The sequence below is a fragment of the Calidris pugnax genome, unplaced genomic scaffold (assembly GCF_001431845.1).
Source record: "Calidris pugnax isolate Ruff unplaced genomic scaffold, ASM143184v1 scaffold316, whole genome shotgun sequence".
Classification (NCBI taxonomy): domain Eukaryota; kingdom Metazoa; phylum Chordata; class Aves; order Charadriiformes; family Scolopacidae; genus Calidris; species Calidris pugnax.
This window is the reverse complement of record NW_015091194.1, coordinates 1,695,282-1,720,790: the sequence shown is the minus strand read 5'-3', so window position 1 is coordinate 1,720,790 and position 25,509 is coordinate 1,695,282. Positions and strand designations below refer to the sequence as shown.

Below are 25,509 nucleotides of genomic sequence, written 5' to 3'. Positions count from 1 at the left end.
CCTTATCTTTAGTTTTTCCATAAACTTCTGGTGATTTGTAGGATAGAATGCTACTCAGTAGAAAATAAAGGTCATTCCATGCACCACAAAGAAGTTGCAAGGAAATATTTTTATTAAATAGGATTAGTTACTTGTGTTGCATTTGCATATTATGGAAACAATTGCTTCGAGAAATACGGTCTATGATACCTGTGAGTTCTGAGTAAACTAAGAATATATATGCCAGTATTTCCCACAAAATGAGGCTTAAGTGCCTCAACTGGGGGAAAAAAAAATGTTTAAATCACTTTATTTGTTTTTATTTTCTAGTTTTAATGTTCACAGTGCTGCTATGTGTCAGGCAGAAAAGGAAACAAATGTACCAAAATACTGCAAGAAAGACTGTTCCTTTGGTATTTCCGAGCCAGCTGGATGCAGGATGTACTGAAATTCTTACAACAAAAAAAAAAAAAGACAGAAAATGTGTCCTCTACCAAAATACCCAGCCTGATTCTGAGATGAAAGGTTTGGGAAATATTGGAAAGTAAGCCACGTATCTACCCTCTTGAAAATTCCTTCATTGCTCTGGACTACTGTCTTTCACCCCAGCCTCTCTGCACCATACACTCCTCCCTCTGCCACAGGCAGTTGACACCCAAAAGGTGTGTTCAGGCACCTAACAGTGTTTTCAAAAGGTGCAGTGTCTGTAAAAACACCTAAATCCCCCTGAAATATTAGGACTAGGCAGCTCAAGCAGCCCAAGACAACAAGGGTTGGTTAAGTGCATGATCAGTTAGATATGCATATTTGAAAACTCTTCTTATAATGTTCTGCTGCATCTAACTTCCCCATGTCTACATACTGAGGATATCAATAATAAAATAATTTTGGAGATACCCTTATCAATGTATATAAATCCTCAGGAGTTAAGGGAGAATAAACATAAAATTAAATTCATTCACATTAATTGAAACTAGAAAGAATTTAAAGGAGAAATACATAATAGCAAGAACAACCAAGAGAAAGTTTATCAAAATCCATAAATTAAAAGCAAATGTATTCTGAAATGTATCCAAGAGAAATAGTGACTGCCACCAAGCCAGGCTCTTGGAGTAGTTTCAAGTTCTCCAATTATTTTAATCTTCCCTTTAGCCTTTAATGTTGATTAAAACTTAAAAAAACCCACAACTAAACCCACTACACTGAAGAGTAGAAAAGATAATGGAAGCAGACAAGGTACAGATTCCCAAATCTGAGATCCAGAAATGAAAATTTTCAAGCTAAAATACCTTGTTTGTTCAACATGCAACCCCCTCCCCTCCATTTTTGAAAGCAAAATGTGCACTTTTCCTTTTAACTCTGTGGCTCAAACCCAACAGTGGAGGTTCAAGGATGATAAAGAGCTTTATTTGACAAACTGCACAATTAAACTCTCCTTAAGTGCAATGGCTGAATGAGAGTCTAAAGATCATCAGTCAAGAAAATGAATGTCAAGACTGAGCAGCCAAGAAGATGATGTTTGAATAGTGATGACAGTCAAGTGCTTTATCTGGAGGGGAAAATGTTATTCCATTACATACCTATCTGCTCATTCAAATACAAAATACTCACTGCATAAAGTGCATGGAGATGCTTCCATATCAGAAGACAGATGTAGGAAAATTTCTTCATCATATCTTCTCTGCTGTCAGCTAGTAAAATAATTTTACCTGTATCTTTTCACTGGCTACTAATAAATTCTTTTCCTTATGATAGAAAACGTTCTGTATTAGGAACTTGCTCAGTGCTTAGAGATGATCTCTGAAAGTTCAGTCTCGGTGAGACTTGAAATGAGGTGGGAAATAGCATCTTTTGTGCAGTGGATGCTTTTCAACTTCTCACATGGGCCAATTTATTTCATCACAAGAAGCAGCAGCATAATTAGTCACAAACAGGGAGCAACTACTCTGGGCTTTCCCAGCAGAAAACAGATTTCAGAGAACTCAAATCTGTCAATGAACTACAATTGGACAGATGGACAGAAATTAAGCAAAGTTCCCAGACTCATCCTTGCTGGTGCATCACGGAGGCACCACCAGCGGGTGTCCTGCCTGAAACGAGGAGGCACAGTTGAAGAGGAAAACAAAAGCTGTTCCTTTTCCCCAGAACTGCATGGATGACTCTACCAAGAGGCAGAAAGCTGGGCAACTGGGGGAAGCCTCCGCTATCTGTCTTGAATTCATACCAAAGACTTCCACTACTCATACCAAAAACTTCCACTACTCAGGTTTGTAACTTGACCATCTCTCACAAAAAAAAAAAAAAAAAAAAAAAAAAAAAAAAATTACACAATTTGCTTGAAAGAAACAATGAAATAATACAACAATGATCAGAGAAATATAAAAGCGTGCAGCCAAACATATTAAATACCTGACGTGAACCTAGAACTAATGCTAAACAAAGTTTTTCAATCCATGTTATCAGATTACCTTTTCTGTTGTATTTGTATTATTGGTTGTATTCTGGAAGCCCTGGACAATGCCAGAAATGCATAATGGCCCAGCAAAACCCAGCAAGTCAGCCAAGTAACGGAACGTGCTGCTGAGCAGAATTGGTCGTCCAAAAGCACTGTACATGGCTAACCATATGGAGGGACTCCGGTCGGGCTGGTCTGCTACCTTTTTCTGGAAAACAGAAACAGCTATCAATGTACCAAGAAGACACCTCCTGGCTACACACAGCAACTTCCACTTTGTTCCCTTCTGGATGCCCAAATGGTTCCTGAAAGGTGTTTTGGAGCAGGTGAGGGAGCAAACATGTACATATCAAGAGATTTCAGACATTATTCAGAGAAAATTCAAATTCTGCCTCCTCTCGGTAACTGTGGTTCCTCCCCTCTAAATCCTACCGCTTTTCTGAACCTGTGAAGATAGGAATGCAAACACAGATTGATACCGTGCTGGCACATAGCCATTGCTCCTTGTCACATGCGCCCTCAGGAAAAGGTCTGACCTTTCAAGCCCTTACTCATTTGGGTAATCTTGGCTTTCACAGTAGCTGTGAAACCACTTGAAACCACTTGATCCAGTAAAGGCTTCTGATGTGAGAAAGGGATTGAAGGAAAAACCGTGAACAGGCACCTAAACCAATATAGTTTAATTAAATTTATCTGGATTTTTTCTATCTCTTGGATGCCTTCCAGGAAGGCGCATTTCAACCCATCACTGATTACTGGGGTCAAAAAGGTGAAAGTAACAGGCTGTGTTGGGAGGTAAAACTAAATCAGCCAGGGGTCCCTTTTAGCTTCCAGTTCTATGAATCTATGCAATATCACAACTCATGCCTTAAACCACCAACCAGCAGATACCTCTCTATCTAGTCAAAGGAGTTCTGATAATTTCTGAGGCACTTTTAACCTAAAGAAGAGGCGTTTTACTTAACAGCCCCGTGGTCTGCAGAGTGCTTCCTTACGCTTCAGGCAGCAGCTTTTGACACTTGAAAAAAGCATCTGTCATTTCTCCCGTAGCACAGAGGCCTGCAAGTTGTAACCTAAGCCAAGCCCTCTTGAGCGTCCACAGAGACATTTTAAGTATAGCCCAGAAATAACAACCCCCTGCCCCAGCAAATTAACCAAAGAAAAGCAAGTATGTCTTTACCCTGCCTGGCACCTCATGTCTTGTTTTTTTCCTCTTTTCTCTGTTTTTTAATTTTACACCACTTCGACAGTGAGACAGAATATGTGTGTGCTGCCAAAAATGCACAAGTGCAGAGGAGGGCCAGGTAGCTGCTTACGGGCTTCTAGAGATGAGGCCAGGCTGGTTATACCCAATGTCAAGACACTTAGAATCATAGAATCATGGAATCATTCAGGTTGGAAGAGACCCTTGGGATCATCAAGTCCAACCATCTCCCCTACTCTACAAAGTCCTCCCCTACACCATATCCCCCAACACCACATCTAAACGTCCCTTAAACACAGCCAGGGATGGTGACTCAACCACCTCCCTGGGCAGCCTATTCCAGTGTCTGACCACTCTCTCTGTGAAAAATTCCTTCCTAATGTTCAGTCTAAACACACTTAGTACAGAGAAATAAGCAGCATGGGGACATATTAGAACTTACATTTCAGAAAGTGGTAAGAATGAAAGTGCTTCTTCTGATGAGGGAAAGAGCACAAGGGGTCGTGGCTAGGGAACTCGTCTGAGTTTCCTAGCCCAAAGGGTCTGGATTCTTTGCCTAGTGGGTTTTGAGGTAGACTGCTCTACAGGGGCTACCCTCATCATTGTTCAGCCTGGAGAAGAGGAGGCTCCGGGGAGACCTAATAGCAGCCTTCCAGTACCTGAAGGGAGCCTACAGGAAGGCTGGGGAGAGCCTGTTTACAAAGGCCTGTAGTGACAGGACGAGGGGAAATGGCTTCAAGCTGGAGGGGAACAGATTTAGACTGGAGATGAGGAGAGGGTTCTTCACTGTGAGGGTGGTGGAGCACTGGAACAGGTTGCCCAGGGAGGTGGTTGAGGCCCCATCCCTGGAGATATTCAAGGAGAGGCTCAACGAGGCCCTGGGCAACCTGGTCTAGTTGGGGTGTCCCTGCTGACTGCGGGGAGGTCGGACTAGATGACCTTTGGAGGTCCCTTCCGTCCTGGACAAGTCTATGATTCTATGATCCTCCTTAAATAAACATTCTGCACTTCAGCAGCTTGCTAGGAGCTAAGGTAACTTTTTAAGAAAACACATCCGCTGTCTTTTGCAAAAAATTGCACATACTATTCTGGGCATTCAATTAATGGTAAATTTGGTAAATAGCAATGGTAAATCCCTATTTCTTTGATAAGATTTTGCTATTTCAGTAGCCATTTTCGCTACTACTACAAAATTCACAGAATTGTCATCACTACAAGAAATCTATTTACCTTCCAGTGGAAAAACGTACTAATTAAATTTAACTATCTAATAATCTCTGTTGCTGTTTCTTCTTTTTTAATCAAGACTTCAAATTATCTGAAGTACCTAAAGGGGAAGGGGGGGAGAAAGAAGAGTGAATTTTTTTCTAATCTTGAACTCTATTACAGAATGGTTCTCGAGGCCCAATGCTATGGGCCTAGAGTATAGTATGTTTTATGTGTCAACCCTATCCTTTATTTAGGTACTGAAGGACGATCTGTCAGTCGCCACTCATTCATTACTGAAGATCACTGACATGTTTCAGTAACTCCACAGTTGAAAGCGTGGCCTGTGTCACAAGAATCACATAAAAACCTCTGTCTGGGCAGAGTACTAAAGACAGGGAAGAGTTGCAGCAACACAAATGTCAGCTTAACCAGTTTACACATCTATGCATCTCAGTATCCTGTTTAAATTTACAAGGATCATCTTTTGTTGCTATGGTTGGCAGCATTTGTTGTTGTGTGAATGAATTATCAAGCTGGACCATTGTTCTCACCTCTAGCCCCTGCTTAGGTTTGCCTTGTCTTTGTCACCTCCCCTTTAAATCACTGTAGTTTTCTCTACCTTGTTCACTCAACAGTTGAAATAAGGGCAGTGAGACAGCACTTGCTGGTAAATCAAGCCACCTGTAAGGTACGCCTCAGTCAACACACAAAACTGACTGTTCCCTTAGGGCTGTAACTGATAGTGTCAGCCTGATGCTGAAGGGCAATGCTCTGTTCCTGTAATTTCTAGCTATCTAACATACTTTCTTTCCATTTCTTTTTTCCCATAACAGGTGAAATCCACAGTGACACATGAATAGCAGGTATAGGAAATTCTGATTTGAATCCTTAAAGTCCTTGACTTTAAAAATTGCATTTACTGTTGCACCATCCCAAAAAGAGTCAAAATCATAGAATGGTTTGGGTTGGAAGGGACCTTAAAGATCATCTAGTTCCAACCCCCCTGCCATGGGCAGGGAAAACTTCCTATTGACTGTCAGATAAAATTACATGGGATTTTGGTTGATGGGGTAAACCAAACGTAGTATCAATCAAAATCCATTTTGGGATATGTGATGTATAATGCATTAGTCTGTGGTTTGAAACATCTATACCGCTTGTGTAGAAACCAAAACAAAAGCCAAACAACAGAAACAGGATCAAATCAGAGTGGGGGGGGGGGCGGATTATGTGACAAGTACTACCAACACATTGGTCCAAAAATTTGGCTGTAAGAGTTTCATTGCATATTATTAAGGGCCTCTTTATCTTCTTAATTTTATTAAAGAATGCTTTATCTTCAGCCAAAATTTCCATTATTATAGTAGAAACTGTGAATGTATATTAAAGAGAATATATGAATTTAAGGTCATGGATCTAACCCTATGAGTATGATGTGCATAACTGCCTATTCTGCAGAAGGAACCCTCCTATCCAGTTAGAATGTCTCCTAAATTCTTAAAAAGGTACAACAAAAATACTGTAAGATGAGACTGGTCAGAAAAGCAAGAAAATATAGCATGTCCCTCTTTCAGAATATTTACTGATAGCAAGAACCAATGACATAAGGAAAGCCAACTACAGCGTGAGGTTTTGTCAATACTTTGTTTAGGGAAAATCTCAGACCGCACATTTAAGTAAGCTTAATTATCAAAAGAGCTTGTTGTACCTGTAGTTTTATAGTATATTGTAATTTGAAAGAAAAAATGCGAACTTGTTTTCTTATGCTATGCTGTGTTATACTATGTTGCCAAACACAAACTATCTATAACACCAGTAAAAAATGACCTGTATCTTACTGTAAGTGTTGGAATGCCTTTTGCAGTAGCGACTACCAGACTAACAGCCAATTAGAATGTCAACCATCAGTTATTTGGCCTTGTATTGCTTTGGTTTGTTTTACTTAATATTATAATAAAATTACTGATAACTAGCTTTAAAATTCTATAAAATACCATGTAGCATGAAAGTTAAATTAAAATTAAACTACCTGAGGGTTTGAAATAATTACTCCTAACTACAGAATTTTGAGCAGTGGATGTATTCCTAACACTAAGAATTACTCAATGAAAATTTGAAGATGTAAGAAAACCTAGAACAGAATAGCAAATTCAGATTTGTCACTGAGAAGTGTTAGTTTAGGTCTCATGTGTCAGTGCGCAAACCTTCCTATGGTAGGAGTCAGAACAATTCTGTCTAAATAGCTGATTATGGATTTCAGGAGTTATCTGCTGACATCAAAGAAAACAAGCAAAGGTTGAACACAGTGTGCACAGACTTTGTGGTTACACAAGTGGCAATATGCTATTTTAGAAGAATATAGCAGCTATAAAAAGTTAATATCAGACTTACACTCCCGTATGCTTGGGACACAGGTGTGGAAAACAGCAATTTTGAGGAAACAGTCATCAAAACTTAACCTAACCTGACTCATTTCCCTTGTGCTATTATTTGTTTGAGAACCTCAGCTGGTTTCAATTTTCATACCGTGCAGAAGGGACAGCAAGACAATGTCACATGAGCTATCTAAAAGGCATTTTAGAATACAGAATATTCATAGTCACAGCCAGCATCTTTTCATCAAAGGGTGATAAGAAGGGTTTGGACAGGCCCAGAAGCTTGCTTTCTGCATCGCCACGGAGCACAGCCGAGACCAGCTATCTCCAGGCACAGGCAGGGTTAACCCCACTTCATCCAGAGGATGCTCCCCTCACCAGCTGCAGAAGATCAGAGTAAAATACACCCTGGCAACAGAGACAGTGACAGATCACCTCATCCCCATTGCAGACCACGCTTCAGCCTGAGGAATTTTCACAATTCTGTGGCTGTTTTCTGACCCCACCGTGCACAAACCGACACGTTTTTCCACGGGAGTGAGCTGCGGCAAGTTCCAGCGCCTGGCTCTTGGGATTGGCTTTAGCCCCTTTGGTTTACTTTATCTAGGAAATATCAGTTTACTTTAGGGTTACAGCCTGTTTTCGAATATTAGCGCAAACGTGCTAGAGGCTGTGGCAATCTCAAGACGTCAGACAACTACAGAAACCAAAACATTTGATGTAAGCCAGCTTTATGAAGGTAGGTGCGTGTTATGGTACGTTGATGCACTTCTTCATAGGTGCTTGATACGTCCTCAGAGAAGCTACCCCTTGAGAGTTTGCGTTCACGCATGTGAGCAACAGCACTTAAACTTGCCCTTTTAGCATCTGGGCTGTGTGCTTGTGCAGGCACACACAAGTATCTGCAGATGTAAATGAGCGACAGACAAATGTCATCATTCCTGGTGTTAAGAACGGCACGGACACTCAGATCCTCAGGATATGTAGGCACCTAAGACTCTTTGGTCTCTTTAAGCAGGACCTTAGGCATCGAATGCTTCTTTAAGGAGCTGGCCTAAAGGATGCACTTCTCCTTTGCTTTGTGAAAAGCTCAGTTTCAACGATTCAGTAGTTTTCTGCTTAAATCATAAGGGTCTTGGTCTCTAGTCTCTGTAAGCATCGACTACAGAAGGAAAGAGAAGCAACCTAAATCTATTAAAATAGAAATGATTGTACTGATTATGGTTTCATTTCAGAAGGCACAGAAAGGAGCTTGCAGTGCCAGCAGTTGCTGGGAAGAGAGAGCTGCTCGTCCTGGTTTCTCCTCACATCGGAGTTCTCAACCGTACGCTGCATGGAAATGTGTTTATCTGGTGTGTGCAGGAATGGGATTTATATGCTTCTGTACTACGTGCTACATTTTCCAAAGTTGCCTCTGAACGCCTGTATTCTCTCTGTTTTCACTTGAGAATTGATATATACGTATGTACAAATCAAGGAGGCAGACTCTTGAATCCTTCCTCCTTTCTGCAAAACAAAATCTTTTTTTTTTTTTTTTTTTTTTTTTTTTTTTTGTCAGAAATCACCACCTTTAAGCACAAATTAAACACCATGGTTTTGCCTACATGCATCCAGAAGTTTCTCTGGAAACTTCTGCCCTACCCAGTGAATTTGTCCAGCCATGGTTTTTGTAGTGTGTCTGGCTGGGACGAAGTTAATTTCCTTTATTAATTGGATTTTCTTTATTTCTGGATTCATGACTAAAACACTGTCAAGCCACCAGTGTTTTGGCTATTCTTGATATGTGTTTTTGGCTATTTCTCCTTCTAGAGAAAAAAATGAAGACAAGTGTTTCCAGCTGAAACTATGGACAGAATGTCTTCTAATTTAAGACGCTGTCATAAGTAGCTAAGACTTAAACAAAGCTTTCACTTTTAAAATGAAATCTAGCAAGTGATCAGTCTGTTATGGTTTTAGCTTCCAGTTGCTCTCAATCTGGCAACTCTCCCCTGCTGTAAATTCACTTAAAACCAAACAGTAACTATTGGATTGGAACTTCCTAAGCCAAGTTTCACCTTGGAACAAACAGTCCTAAGTTAAAAATTCCTAAAACTAGGATTTCATAGAAGCAGAAGCCATTCAAAGTGACACTATAGTTTCTAAGGCCAAACAGTGACACGAACATCTTTGGTTACCTTTTGTTCCTCATAGGCTTCTTTGAGACAAACGTAATTTGTCAGTGCTCTCATTGCAATTGGGAGCTTTCCAATCGCCTTCAGGTCCACAGGTTTCTTGTGTGCAGATATAATAAGAGTATTCATCCACCAGTAAGTTGCCTTTGAGAGCAAATTGACAAATGGCTGCAGAAACCTCACCCCCAGGTCCTGTAGATCCTCTGGTGGCTTTACTTTCTGAGGGTTCATGAAAAATACATACCTCTGGAGAGGAGAAAATAGATAGCATGTGCTCAGGAATTGTCTTACTAATGGCAATTTTTAGTAAAAATTAGGTATAATACTATTACAGTGTCAAATCTGCATTTAAAGGAAATTATTCATTGAATGTAAGCACAAATTTGCATGTAACTAGGAGCATTTCCATTTTGACAGCATAACTGGCAAAAAATTGAGCACTATGGGATGAGGACACAGCTCTGTAGCCTGTCAGTACCACCCATCTCTATCTGACCAATAACAAAAAAGAATTCTAAGGATATAATTATGTTTTAAATTATCATGGGGAAGAACGTACGCTAATTTCTATGTTCACTACATATATATCTTACGTGCATTAACATAGCATAGACAGTATAGATTACATACACACACCATATGCCCTTACATGCACAAAAATGCATGTATATTTATCTATCCAAATACGTATACACTCTCTGTATACACAGGCACACACACACACCAAGTCCAGGGGACACATCAAGGACATACATTTTAAGGAGATGCCAGGTCCCATCAATTTCTGTAGAATTAATCAAACATTCACAGCTAAGCTAAACCTGGGCCTGAACTTGACAAAAGCCAGAGTCGGGACAAAAATCACATCCTCATCCTCAAGATGCTATTGATAGTTTTTTTTCAGATCCTGATAAAGAAACCACATACCCTAACACGAATGACATTGATCTCCACAGCCATCAGCAGCCCATAGAGAATGACCATAATTCCAGTAATGCAGAAACGCAGCTGAGAAAAAGGCACACCATCCTGGCAGTATCTGACAAGCTTGATCGTTTTGGTGACAAAGGCCATTATCCAGTAAAGAAAGAGAGCTGTAAAACAGGTGCACATGCGTAATTAAACAAAAAAAAAATATTAAAAAAGTAAACTACACCAGTGCTGCAGAAGTTTTAGTTCTCTCAAACAGAAATATTCAATGTTTTAGTTCTCTCAAACAGAAATATTCAATGTTTTAGTGCAACGCAAGCACGATGATCTTCTATATCACCAGCCTGCAGCTGGCGATGAGGGATGCCAGGCAAAGTCAGGAGCTCAGGTCCAAGAGATTTGCTTTGCACTTCCTTTTCCAAAGTCACTGTTTTCTTTCCTGGGCCATCACCCTTCAAAGAGATCCACAATGGTGGGTCTTCACAGAACTGCAAAAGTCCACTGAAGGTAATCTGCAGGGGAACTTTGTTATGAAAATGAAGTGAAAGTCACTTAACTTGACAAATAGCATATTACCTCTTTGAAAAAGCAGGGTGCATCCCAGGTGAGCACATGGAAAGGTTTGAAAAAAAGTTTGAAAAAGAGTTTTGAAAAAGAGTCTTGAAAAAGTTTGAAAAAGAGTTCATACAGTTTAATTATATCCTGCACCCTGGCTTGATCTGTCAATGGCTCATTCAGGTTTTTGAGTTACAGGTAATTTGGACAGTATACTTGTATGAAACGTTATCCTGCAATGCCCAGTCAAATTCTTCTGACCATTTCCTGACTGAGACAGTGGACTGCGTAATCTCAGAATCAACTGCAAAGGATGCTGAGAAACAGCAGCCATCTGCACAGGATGGTTTGTGATCAGATTACTATTAAAAATTGTGAACAGATTACAATAAAAAATTATTATTACTACCTTTCAAATGAAGACACGTTTTTGCCTCAAGACACAAATACCTAAAAAATACTTAAAAGCTCATGCTAGAAATACAATTCCTTTTTGTGATCATTTTAAAAAATAGTTTTCAGTATGTACCTTATTAAAGGTGCAGTAACTCCTACAATAATGCTAGTTTTAAGACCTCTGTTTTTTAATATTCTCATACATTTCACCATCCACTTCAATCTACACCAGCTGACTTTGGCTACACTACTGGGTTTTGTAAGAGTAAATAAATATCAGTCTTAGACTTACCCAAGAGTAACTTTGGAAAGTTAGATGTTTCAATATTATGGTAATAGACTATGGATACCGTGGCAGCCACAAATCCCATTATAGCTGGCAGAAAGAGATGCAGGTGGCGTGACTTCATTTGTCTGAAAATAAATAGGGCATAAATTAGTGAATTGGGTGTCTTTTTTCACCATTGTTACATTTCTAAGTGTTCTGCAAATCTGTTTAAGAGGACAAATATGGCCTTCATAGAAACAAAAAGATTTTTTTCTTATGTAAATGCTTTAACTTTTGTCAATATTTACTTGCAGTTATAGCTTGAAAGAAGAATAACGAAGTCCTAAGAACAAATGTTTCACTTCCATCCTATTAAAATGGGGACAGTTCGTGAAACGATGCCATCTTTTTGGGGGGGAAGAACTCCTTACACCTTACTAGCCAGCCCATCACGCATCAGCACTACACAATTATAAATGCAATTAGCTTGGCTATCCACCAAACCCCGTCACTTACGTATCCGAAACTATGCCCTCTGCTATTTCACACACGTGCACGAAGAGGAGGGTGAATGTCAGGATCCACCGCAGGTTGTGTCCCGGGAAGTGCAGCCAAGTATTGTGGTGAATTTGGACTTTGGAGCTTTGGCTTCCCCAGCCTAGGAAATAATAGTAACGAAAGAGGAAGGTTATCACACAGCCAGCCAATGAGTCATCTGGTTATCAATTCCTTATTCTAATCCATAGGTCACACTTAATAGCACAGAATCCATACAAAAACCCTGCAAGACCCTGGAGGCTGTTGTTACTAATACGATGACCCAGGAGTGTCTGAGTTGCTACGTAGCCCGCCCTAATTTTGATCTAACCCTGCAGACCATGAGACAACAGATTTTCCACAATCACAAAGAGAAGAGATCCCTGGCCAAGAACAAAGATGAAACAATATCTCAGAATGTCACCCTCACACAACAGGGACCGACAGGTCTTAAGGGAAAGCATCATTGTGTCTTTCCCAGTCACAGACAAGAGTGGGCAAAGTTTTCAACCGATATAAAAGTTGCATCCTCCAATGAGGCCTCAAAGAGATATATTTACTTCAAGCCAGTAAAATTTATCTCCTCTGTCTCAGGCCTGGTTGGGAGCACTGTCTCAGGAGATACTGAGCAGCAATTTCCCAGTCTCTGCTCCTCAGGCACAGCCCAGTCTCCTTGCCCTGGACGTTCCAGCACAGCACCAGGACTCGGCTGATTTAATCAACAAATTAATCTTGAAGCCTATTTCCATGTCATCACCTCAGATGGCACCTACCCTTTCCAGGCAAGATGGTCTCCGAGGCCAGCAAGCTGGCAAGAAGTGAGACACCACGGACGTGTCTGGGGACTGACCCAGGATGGCTAGTCTTGGCCTGCCATGTGGCTTTGGCCTCTGTCCCTTCCCACCCTGGCACGGGGCTGTCCTGAGTCAGTCAGCCCAAATGGCTGTGCACATCCCTCTTACTGTAAGGCAACTCCTGAAATTCCCTGACAGACTTCCTGACCCACAGAGAATCAATCCCAAGGACAGCACATTTCAGGGAAACAATGAAACAAACGAAAACAAAACCAACTGAGTTGAAAATCCAGAATATGCTTTTGACACAAAAGGATGCATCATCTCATCATGCTTATGAGTATCTAAAGGGTGGGTTGAAGGAGGAGGGAGCCAGACTCTTCTCAGTGGTTCCCACTGAGAGGACGAGGGGCAACGGGCACAAGTTGGAACAGAAGAGGTTCCACTCAAATATGAGGAGAAACTTCTTCACGGTGAGGGTGACAGAGCCCTGGAACAGGCTGCCCAGGGAGGGTGTGGAGTCCCCTTCTTTGGAGATTTTCAAGACCCGCCTGGATGCTCCTGAGTAACATGCTCTGACAAGCTCTAGGCAATCCTGCTTCAGCAGGGGAGTTGGACTAGATGATCTCTATGGTCCCTTCCAACTCTAAAAAATTTAGTGAAATTCAGTGAAATGCCTAGAGGTGACCTAGAAACACATAAACCAGAGTCCACGTTTATTCATTCTTGGAAACTGTCAGGATTTCACCATTTCTTCCTTGTTTATTATTTGCGAAGTACTGCAGGAACAAAATGTTCTCTCTTCTCGACATCTATCTCAAGCACTTTCTATAGTTTCCTGAGATTTTCCTAATTAAATGTGGCTTTCTCTGATCTTGCTCCTATATTTGTTGCTCCCATGCTGCTTTTCATTCTTATTTCCTCTTTGCCCATACATCTGCACAAACACAGTTCGTCATCAATTTTTGGCATTTTGAGGCAGTCAGTACTGTGAACTCCAGCTGGCTTTTAATGCTCTGCTCAACAACTACTTATCCCGATAATCAAGGTAGAAAACAAAGACTTACAGACAGATAAACCATATAATTTAAGCTCTTATGTTTTTTTCCTAACATGGTTAGAAAATAGAGGGAATTTTCAGAGGCTGCAATACTGTTTCAAAATTAATTGGCTAATACCTGTAAAAAAATTAAAGCAGCCTGCTACCATTTAATGCATAACACAGAATGTTGCAGAAGATGATCTCTGCCCTCAGACCTTGCACTGAGTTTCCATCAAACTCTTCTGCAGAAAGCCCTGTAACTCAAGGATGACTTTCATCTCATCTCAAAGAAAGAGCCACCACCAATGTAAAGATCCAGCACTGTTGGAGAGAGTTCTCCACAACCATTGGGGTTTCTCCAGTCTTTAGTTATTCGTTCCTTAGAACTTCTTTCTAATTCCCTTGCTTAATTATTTAATTAGTTTTCAGTCACTGGATCTTGTTACACCTTTCGTTGTAGGTACTGGGTGTCTTAGCCTACAACGTCCCGTAGCCAATTATTCAGGGTCTATTTGCATAATGGCAGTCCTTAAAACTCCAGTTCAGATAGAGTCCCAAATTCAAACCTTCCTCCTGGAAGAAATGTACTATTAGGTATATATGCGACACCAGGAAGGCAACATGGAAGAACTGACATGCCATTTCTCATGCAGTTGTCAGGAGAATATTTATTTTTATTAATATTTATTGCCTTTTGATGGTTATTCCAGTATCTTTATCTCCTACGATCAGTTAGAATGCCACGGTTTGACAGCTCTTTTGGCACAAGAAGTAATAATTCTGTTTTAAAAGTTTCCTATCCAAGTTGCACATTTTGGGTATTTTCTGAAATTCACATAACTTGAAGGGAATTCAGACCCACTGCCCTAATAATAGCAAAGGTTACGAGTTGCCAATTTCAAATCTGAATAAAACTTCTCCAGAGAGGTTTCAAGGCATTTGAATCTGACTTCTCTGGTTCTCATCCATCTTTTCATGCTGTTTAGTTCAGATTTATATCTAAAATTCCCAACATTTCAAGGGGGTTGGCGTCACGTCCTCTGGGTGAAGCCATTCTGTCTCTTCTATTTAAAAATTAATAAATACAAAGCATCCAATAGTTTGCACCACAGGCCTCTAAGCACATATAAACATGACTGAGGATAAAGACATGCTTAATGGTTTGTAGGATTGCACAGCTCCACTGAATAACTCACCAATGAACAAAATTGGGAAGGTGATAAATAGCAAGAAGACATGGGGAACCAAGTTGAGGGCATCCACAAAGCAGACATTTCTTAGGACCCCGGCACTGATATTATAGGCTGAAGCGTTGTCGTTGCCACAAAATGCGAGCCTCATCGCTTCCAGAAGGTCTGACTACTACAAAAAAAGAGAGAACAGTTGACTAGCAACACTGCCAACATTTTCTTTAGCCAAACACAAAACAAACTAAATAAAGAGATACAGGAGGAGCAGACTGAACAGCCCACAGAGAATAATTCAGTTGTACGTTAAAAATTCTTTTGGGCTCCGTCACGTATAAGCACATGAGAATGAAGGCTGTGTTTATATTAAATAATTATTATTTCTATTCAGTTAATATTATTTATGTTTATTTATATTTACTATTTATTATAAGTACTATTTATTAAATGCACTATACTATGTCTTCTAGTGTCCGCAAATATGCACACATGGTATGCTGCAAATGCTCTATGAGAACATGGAGAAAGAACAGGAAAGTTTGGGGAAAATAAGTTTTCAATTTCTCATAAGAAAACTCAAATGCACCTACGCTGATTCTTGTGTGTTACTGCTTCTTTGATGAGCCAACATCCTCCACGTATCATCTCTGATAATAAAATTTGTTGCACTACATTCTCAGTGCAAGTTCTGAGCCTCTGATATTTGTGATTTGGCAGCTTTGCATTCACTGATATTCTGTATTTCTTCACTGTCCCATAGAACGATGGTTATATACACTAGTCATTACAGATAATTGCCAAACTCTTCATCAAAGTAGGCTGTATTGAAGATTGCATAGGCAGTAAATCAGCATTTTTGTTAGATCCTGCAAATCCTTATGCACGTGCTTCACCTCATCTAAGCAGTTCTCTGACTTCCATGATTCCTTACGAGATTATCTTTGTAGGCCCATGCGTTCACGCTTGCAGAGTGTGAGCCATAGTATGACCCAGAGTTACGGCCACCTTCTGGCTTTTATCAACCTCTCCATTTTTTATTTATTCACTCTTCTTTATCAGAAGACGAAACGAGAATGTTTCCTTGCGGATTTCTTTGCCCCAGGCTTGTACACAGCAACATAGTGCTGAAGAATAGGTTGTGTAAACTCATCTACTCACATATTTTTTTCCAAATTTTACACACTGAAATGGAAAGAATATCTTTAATTCAGCAAAGTATATGTATACTTTGGTGAATGCATCTTTCTGGAACAACACTGGCATTAATGAGTTTTGTGGACTCAGAACAATATAGACATGCACAAACAGCATGAGCACAGTTTAATAAAAAATTAGTTGAATGAGGAGAAAAAGGCTTTCCTGCTTCCCTCAAATAGTTCAGATCAGTTCTATGAGCTTAGCTGTTTAAACAAAATAAGTATAACAAGGTAAGAATAATTACTGAAGTACTCCCTTAGAGCAGAAACATACAGATCTTCAAAAGGAGGCACTTTGAACCCCTGCTAAACCCCCTTTTTCTTTTAACTAACTGTTTGCTGGACCTGAAAAGCATAACCCATATTGAAATACATCGGTGAAATTTATAATGGGGTTTCCCTGAAAAGAATGTGATAAATCCAGTCCCTTTTCCAAACATATCAGCAATTTATGGTCCGAGATTTGTCAGAAGATGCAAAAATGCACGTATGTACTTACCGTGGTGCAAAAGTTGACAGGCAACCGACTCAATCTTCAGTAGAAAACAATTTGACGGAGACTTTGGCCCATTTTCTGTAATGGATAGAGTGATATGATCACTATCATTCTATCATTTTATTTTTATACCAAAGTGGATTCATAAATGCGTGTGACTACTAACACAAGAGAAACATTTTGTTAATACGAGTTCTGTCTGAACAGACTGAGGAGTTATTAGCAAAACAAACGTGGAACTTCTAAAAGAACTACACAGAGAGTGTTTGTTTTTAATTTGTAAAAAGTTTGACGTGTCTCCTTTAAGAGAAACATAATAGTAATGATAATCTCTTGAAAAATCATAACTGTTGTTTCCTCATTTTTATCGAAGGTCAGAAGTCCAAGGGAGTTCTGCTGGGAATTTTCCTCCCTTTCCCACAAAGAGGACTCTCTTCTGAGACAGCGTAAGATGCTGTTGTGGTCTAGTGGTGGGATTGGTACCGAAAGGCAGGAGGATCCCGGGTTCAAATGAGCACTGAACCACTGACTTACAGTGTAGCTTTTGGCTTCGAGTCAAAAATAAATCTGGGAGAAAGGATTAAAAGCATGTCCAAGAGAAGCCAAGGGAACTGTTGTTTTTTCATTTTTCTGTAAGGGAAATGGACTACAGGCAGTATTATAAGTTCCTGTGGAAGAAAGGACTATTAACTGCATGGAGAGTCCTATCTGCTAGCTAGGACCTACCATCAGTTTGCAGAGGTTTCATCCTGCACCTCAAACAATAGTCCCTAAAAGCTCTCAAGAAAGATGAATCTTTCAAGAATCACATCTGAACGTTCACAAGAGTCTGTGCATTCTGTGATGGAGTATGTCCAATAACACACTTTTGAAACCAACTGTCCTTAGCGCGTTGGCAGAGCTGAGGAAAGAATCTGGTCCTATTGTTAACACTGACCTAAAGAGACAGTGCCCATCATACTTGATGACAACTTCCAAAAATAGGTATAAGCAGTCTATTCACAATACTTATGTTACAGGTTTGTTTCAAAAAAGAGGTAGAATTTAATTGTCTTCTCTTAAAATGAGAGAGAAAATGAATGAGCCTAGGCTGGTTAGTTTGTGAAAAGAAAATCCAGAAGATAAAAAACAATGCATTGCCAATGAAAGGAGAGAGGGTAATTGACAATAAATTCCCAAGATTTTAAATCACAAAACACTTCTTCATCAATCAGCACATCCAGTGACCATGTTTATTAAACCTCCACAAGCATAAAATCTATGAAAACATTCTGATCAGTGTCATGATGCTATGTTGACCCAATGCAGCTTATAATTTGGCTTCATAAAAAGTTCACCAGGTAGAACTTCCCTTTTTAGCAGCACCCACTTCAGGATACACATCTAGTTGGCACCAATAGGGAATAGAAGAGATAAGAACTGTGGAAGCATTAATAGTCCAGTGATCCTTCCTTCCATTCTTTTGTCCATCACCACTGTGCTAGAAATGAACTCTGACTGAAAGTGGAGGACTCATGTTCTGCATCTGTTGATGTATGCCAACTTCCACAGGCACTTTCTGATGGAGGACTCATGTTCTGCATCTGTTGATGTTGTTGATCTGTTGATCTGCCAACTTCCACAGGCACTTTCTGGTGTTTACAGAGACAGGCTGCTGTGTTCTCTGCATCTTCAAGAGTGATGTATAAAAATATAGAATCATAGAATCATTCAGGTTGGAAGAGACCCTTGGGACCATCAAGTCCAACCATCTACCCTACTCTACAAAGTTCTTTCCTACACCATATCCGGCAACACCACATCTAAACGTCCCTTAAACACATCCAGGGATGGTGACTCAACCACCTCCCTGGGCAGCCTGTTCCAGTGTCTGACCACTCTTCCTGTGAAGAATTTTTTTCCTAATGTCTAGCCTAAACATACCCTGTTGCAGCTTGAAGCCATTCCCTCTCGTTCTATCACTAATTACCTGTGAGGAGAGACCAGCACCAATCTCTCTAGAACGTACTTTCAAGTAGTTGTAGAGAGTGATGAGGTCTCCCCTCAGCCTCCTGGAGCTCATAGGGAGCAAGAAACCACCTCATCATTCCCTTCCCATCCATTTCTGGTGTAGAAAGCAGATACGCCCTCCACAGTTCTGCCCATGTGACTCAGACCACAGGATCTTGCTCTGTTTTTTGGAAAACTTACATAGGAGGCTCTGGAGATGCGCTGATGCACAAGCACCCACAAGCACCTCAGGCATAAAGCATGTCATGTAGTTTCTCTTCCTTTGCTCAAGTTTCACAGATAAGGGATGAAATTTTACCTACACGTAAGGGAGGATGCTTTGCATTTACAGTCAACATGAGTGAGACTCCCATTTGGTTCAAAGCTGAAATCAGCCATTCCTTTCTGCTGCATCAGGGCATGCCCCCAGAAGCTAATTTTCATTGGTCTCCATGTTTAAAAGCTGTGTTCATTTCCGAAGAAGGACAGAAAGAAAAGCCCCTAATGCAGAAGAACAAGCGCTTGATTTTTCTACAGAGTATGGGACATTCTACGATAACGCTTGCGCAGCTCCACCAAAGTTAAATGGAGTTGGACCACGACAGACTTCCAGATGCAATTTCTCATCCAAGAAAACTGCAACCTTCAGTCTTCTTCAAAGGAAAAAACTGATAATATAACAGCAAAATTTCTGGTGTCCAAACTCAGATCCCATGCTTGCAAAGTTCAGCTTAGCTACAGGGCTAAGCTGCAGTGCAGGTCGCATGTTCAAAAGCTTCAGACTAATTTGAGAGTCTAGGCTGCATTTTCAAACAGCATTTCCATATTGGGAGTTAAGGCCACAGAGATCTTTAATTTAAATTCTAAGAATTTTAAAGAGTTCTAAAAGGCCTCAGCTATGTGGACTTTTAATGAAATGAAGACAGACTGGAAGATCCTGACTGCAGATAACCACCGAAAGGCTGAGTGAAATTGCACTATTCCCTTCTCTTCTGGAAAACCATAAGATTTCATGAAATGAAATGAAAACGTGAAATGGAAGAGCAACAAATTTAGAAAAAAAAAACAGGAAGAATTGCATTTGTGCTTACTGTTGTTATTCATCAGAAACTGCAGCTGGATTTAGAAAGGAAGATGGGACACTTCTATGATGGATCACTGACCAAATTTGGTTCCCTTAATAATAATTAAAGTATTCTTCCATTCGCTTTAACTCTTCTAGTAAGTCAACCCTGAGCTTCAGTCAGAGCTAGGTCTGTAGAGAGGTGTCTTGCCTATGTGAGGAAGTGCTGTTTGCTTCCCTCGGTGTATAATTAAATACACTGAAGGCTTTTTAGATTTTCCTGAGGTTGTTGATCACTGTCAAAGACAGAATGCTGATCACACCCAACAGCCCTGTGACGAATAGCCAGGCCGAAGATCTTTGAATTAGCCCTAAGCAAGTTAGAATATAGAGCTGACCGGGTAGCCAAAGGTGATTTTCTCCTTACTGAAGAGGAGGAGACAGACTTTTAGGGCACACTTAAGTACGCAGGAAGAGATCAAAGCGGAAAAACTGGGCTGCAAAGCCCCATGAGGAGAGTTGGAAGAGACTTGTGTTGTCAAGGGATGGGAAAGAGAAAAGCAGTGATTGCTTCAACTCAGAGAGGTTATCACATTCCTTAGCAGCAGTTGCCCTCTTTAACACTTGCCAAGAGCCCTTCCTTGGTAACACCGGCAGCAGCACAAACCTGGGCTTCCTGGGGCTGCACGTAGGTGAACGACACAGCAAAGCTGGGTGGTCTTATCCTCCACAGCAGGAGGCAGCTGCCTGCTGTGCTGTAGGCTACACAGTCTAATGGGGAGCCAGGCAAATATTAGTTCAGTCTTAGAATGAATGGTCTTATATCAGCGGGGTGCTGTTCCCAAGATAAGAAGCCCTGAACACAGCGAGCTCGAGCTCGGGCGCTGAGCTGTTGCATCTGCCATGCTTCAATCCCAAGAATACAAGAATATTCAGGACAGAACAGACGAAAGGGTAGCAAGTTGTTTTGAAATTTGTTGGTCCTCTGAAGTTACTGACCACTATTTCTCATCAGATAGTAGCAGCCTTTCAGATGAAGTGTTGAGATCCTTATATACTCATTTAAGAAGACAATGCTATTCATAGTCGTTACAAAAACTGTCTTTCCCCAGAGATAACTTCCCTTCCTGTTGAATGCAGTAGGCCAACAAATTATGCTGGGGTGGTTACACCAAAGTGAGGACACCATAATATATTTGCCTCACTACTTATTACAGCAGGAATTTTATACTTTATAAGAAGATTGCCAAGCATACTAGGTTTAACCCAGCATTTCAGTCGGGAAATGGAGTGATGTGATCAAGATCTTCCGATAACAAGCACACTATAAGAAGATTGCCAAGCATACTAGGTTTAACCCAGCATTTCAGTGGGGAAACGGAGTGATGTGATAAAGATCTTCCGATAACAAGCGCATGCTATCTGAGGGTACCAGCCACATTCAGCACCCTAACAGGGGGGGCAAATATCAGGTAATTATTCATTTTAACACTTGTAGGCTGGAAGGCCTTTGTTCTTCAAAGTTATGGACAAATTGATGGCTTTTAACGTTAGTCTTCACAAATTCTAGAACTGGCCAGAAATCTTCAGATGTATTTTTTCTTCCTCCCTTTGAAAACAGCCTTTGCTGAACAGGCAGCTACAAGCAAAAACCCCAAGCAAAACTTCACAGAGGAGGGGAATGGAAAGAACCATCAGGAGGACAGGACCATGATGGTGCCAGTGGAAGGCAAGTTTCAGCTGTCCTTTACATCATTTGGGAATCTGATTCCCTGTTGGTTTACTTTAATGAGGATGTGAACTATCTGAACAGTAGATCATCCTGTCATGAAATAGCTAAAAAAACTTATGTCCTTTAACCACCTAAATTTTCATCCTAAAACCCCCATCACTGGCAAGTTGAGGCTTTCTGGTTTTGGATTAAGGTGTATTGACATTGTCATATTATAATAAACAGAAATCAGTATGAAAGTGGTTGCAGAATAAATACTCACTGTGAATAAGAGAAAAGGCTTTGGGGAAAAAAAAAAAAAAAAGGACAAAGTTGTAAACATTAACATGATGTAGCATTGAACCTAACACTTACAAATCTCATTTTAACAAGCATAAATGGGGATTCTCAGGGCACCAAGCCAGTTCCTGAGATATATTTTCCATAAGCAATTGTGAAGAAGACAATGGGAAAAAAGCAGATAATTTAAATTTCCATAAAAATGATGAGAACATCCTCACCACGTGCAAAACTGTAAGAATTCCCATGAAAGACATTTTAAAGTGCACTTAAAAGTCATCATATTCAAGAGTTTCATCTTACCTGAATTATCACTCTGTTCAGCATGCTCTGCAAGATACTTATGACTATAAACAAAAGAGTATAAATACACTCCTCAGGTGGACCTTGTTTGGGGGAAATAAGGATATTTTGAAAAACATTTATTTCAGAAGTTCTGTTGCTATATTAAAAAAAATAATCAATAGCTGCACTTCCTAATTAAAATGTATCAGTTTACAGAGCATACCTGGGTCTCAGTTTAGATTATTTTTTCTTTTGGTCTTACACATAATGTGCATTGTGTGCCCACATATACACATATACATATATATATACACACACACATACATAGATGTGTGTATGCATACAGATGCAGAATGGAGAAAGCATGCAGTTTTACAACAGTAGTTAGTTCTTATCTTCTTAATAATTAAGTCATTACAAAAGCAAAGATCCGTCTTTCCTTCTTGAATTTCACAAAGAAAATTTTAACTAAGGTTAAATTATGAATTTAGAGGTTTGGATAAGCACACTGGAAGGCCTGAGTTTTGCCGCAGGTTTTAGGTTAGTGCTCTGAATCTTTTTTCTTTCTAAGTATAAACCCACTAATTTGTTCTTCTTACCTTCCTAAAAGCACTGGACCTCACACAACCCATGTGATCTACAGTCTATGCATTATTTGCAGAGAGTTCCACTAAGGTAATGGCAAAAAATGCTGCCCCTTTAAAATCTGTTTTATCAAAAATGACCCCATACAAAAAAATTATTTCCCTTTTTATTCCTATTTAAGCTGTGACCACCTCTTCTAAATAACCCCTGCTTCCTTGCTAGAGCCCTGCCCCAGTTACCCCGGGCCTTAAGGTGATGAATTACCTCTGATACTTGTCAGCATCCGCGCTGCTAACTGGCAGCAGCCTGATCCAAACGCTGCTGAAGTCAACGCAAAGAAATCTCGTTGACTTTGGTAGCTTTTTTTGGATCAGGCTCCAGAGGCAGAGAGAGAATCGCAGCAGTGGCGGTGCTTACACAGGCTAACTGGTGCTGCAAAGGGTTTCACACAGTCCCTCACACACAGCTCACACACTGCTGGCTTTCCTTTTTGGTAAGCTCCTTTAACCCAGCACGATTTTGCCACACTGCCTGCCCTAAAACCTTCGGCTTCACACGCCGAGGCAGGAGAGTTCAAAAAAAAAAACCAGCGTAACCCTGCGAAGAGCAGCAAAGAAAACACATCAGCAGGAGGGGACGGTAAAAGCTGGAGAACGCCTGCGAATGGCAAAGGAAAAGGAAAAAGAGATTGGAGTCGTAATCCCAGGGAAGAAGAAGGAGCAGCCCTGTCCCACAGATATAAAGGGAAGGAGGAGGAGGAGGTGGTTAGTGGGAGATAATGGGGGAGGGTCATCGCATGCCCCGGTTGCTTGCTGAATGTTAGATCGAACTCTGCAGCTTACCTTCGGAAACACAAAAACAAAATACCAACCCAAATTGTCACTCGGTTGTGCTATGTGATCAATATCATCCCGATGGCAGGATTTTCCTCCACTTAGTGAAGCCGCTCCAAGCCCTGGAATGGATTATTTTTAGGCTGGTGATGGGAAGATCAGCTGCTGCCTCCTATCGAGTTTCCAAAGTGCACAAACTCTTCTTGTCTTGCTCATATGCTGAAGGGGGCAGGAAACTGGGAAGAGACAGGCAAGCAAAAAGCACTGATTTTTCGCCTCCTGAAGCTACAGTCCCCTGGGATTTCTTCTGCTTGCTTTTATTTTCATTTTTCTCTCACTGGAGTAGTAAGGTCCCGAGAGGCTGCGTTACAGCGCACAGACTATTAGCAGATGGCTATTCCGAAGTAATTGATTTAGACAAGGTAGTCTCACTTTTGGCAGGCTGGCAGGGATTCAGCTTTTGAATTCTTCTGTATTAATCTTGGATAATTTGAATTTGACAACATAATTTTGCACGTCTTCCATCATCTTGAGCAGAAGAGAAAAAAGAAGTCTACTCAAGCTATTTTACTTTACCCTAGATCCCTTCGGACTTTTCTGCTCAAAATACAGACCCCAACCCCACTTTTTGATCACACAGATCCCTTCCTTTTGAAACGGATTCTTTAAAACTTGAAATACAACAATACAAAAATACAAACTCAACAATACAACAATACAACACACAATACAAAATACAACTCAAAATAAATTTGTTGCTCACACCAATACAACAGCCCTAATTTCCGAGGGATAATATCGTTTGGCCGCAGAATACATTGTCTGTGTTTACTTAGAGAGAAAGAAGCACCCAGAGAGCTCGTTTTCTTGCAGTGCCATTGAACCAAGATATACCGAGGTTCAGATTTTCCACTCTGATACTTTTCACTTGAACCACACAACTCGTGGCCACAAACAGCAAAGATGCGGGACTCGGGGGTGCACCACCGGGCACAGGGTAGCACAGGGCAGTTTGGGGCACAGCTGTTCAGATGTTAGGTGGCAGAGATGGAGGTCCTCAGGGCAGGCAGAATTCGCTGAGACCTTGCAGAATCCAGGGGTTGCACCTCGATCACCAGAGAGCAAATAGTTTCCAATGGATCGGAGTCAAAGATGCTTTCGTGCCACGAAAGGGATTAGAGCGAGCTCTGGGCTGAGAATGCAGTCGGGTGGCTGAGGCCAAGCACTGGCAGGGCTCATCAACATCTTGGCAAACCCAGCTTGTTCCTTTTCCTCTGATATTTCTTACCTCCTGACTGTAGGGATAAGAAAGCAGGGAAACCTCAGATCCAGGGAAAATTAGCCCCTCCGGTTATCTCCCATTGACTTGAAACAACACCACAGCACCACACTGAGCAACTGAGAGAGTTCTCAACAGTCCTCTCCTGCACTGGAAGTATTTTACTTGCATTTACATTTTTTTTGCTTTTTTCCCCTTCCTTTCAATGCTTTCAAAAAAAGATTGTGGATTGAAAGCTTCTGAGTTCTGCTATATATCTCTGTTTCATTAAAGAAGATAAAATGAAATCTTTAACCCATCTAATCATCATCTAAAATAGCACCGTCATGTGATGTTTCTGGAAATCCGTACAGTTTCAGACAGAAGTGAGTGGCATTTATGGTCACAATTTTCCTTACCAAAACACGAAAATTTGGTTCATTGTCATTCAGCCCTCTCATTTCTACCAAATTGTTTAAACAGGAAGGAAAAAGGAGGGGAAAATGAAGGGGGAGGCAACCACCATGTTCCATTCTGCTGTTCCTAAACAAAGTGCTTTCACTCCTCTACGTGACAAGCTAAAACGTTTGGAAATGCATTTTTAAAAGGCTTAAGAAACACGAAAGGCTCTTAGACGTCAGAACACATTCTGTCCTGCTCGGAGATGATTTTTTTGCATCCGGGCTTTTCA

At 40.7% G+C, this 25,509-nt stretch overlaps 1 protein-coding gene across 14 annotated transcripts in view; it reads right to left on the bottom strand.

Annotated features, from left to right (window-relative positions):
- Positions 1-23,734, bottom strand: part of ABCC9 (ATP binding cassette subfamily C member 9) — an 81,585-nt gene extending 57,851 nt beyond the window's left edge. For 8 of the 14 annotated variants that reach the window (XM_014959554.1, XM_014959562.1, XM_014959563.1 and 5 more), the window contains exons 1-8: positions 23,599-23,734; positions 16,798-16,872; positions 15,112-15,277; positions 12,059-12,200; positions 11,567-11,688; positions 10,321-10,487; positions 9,397-9,639; positions 2,448-2,642 (exon numbers count right to left, since the gene is read on the bottom strand). In XM_014959554.1, coding sequence (XP_014815040.1) covers positions 2,448-2,642; positions 9,397-9,639; positions 10,321-10,487; positions 11,567-11,688; positions 12,059-12,200; positions 15,112-15,256 — 1,014 coding nt within the window. In that variant the 5' untranslated portion in view covers positions 15,257-15,277; positions 16,798-16,872; positions 23,599-23,734. Of the gene's footprint in view, positions 1-2,447; positions 2,643-9,396; positions 9,640-10,320; positions 10,488-11,566; positions 11,689-12,058; positions 12,201-15,111; positions 15,278-16,797; positions 16,873-22,160; positions 22,244-22,741; positions 22,757-22,991; positions 23,007-23,569 lie in introns of those variants that run through there. The other 6 variants (XM_014959556.1, XM_014959557.1, XM_014959558.1 and 3 more) reach the window with 6 other exon arrangements.
- Between the last annotated feature and the right edge of the window lie 1,775 nt (positions 23,735-25,509).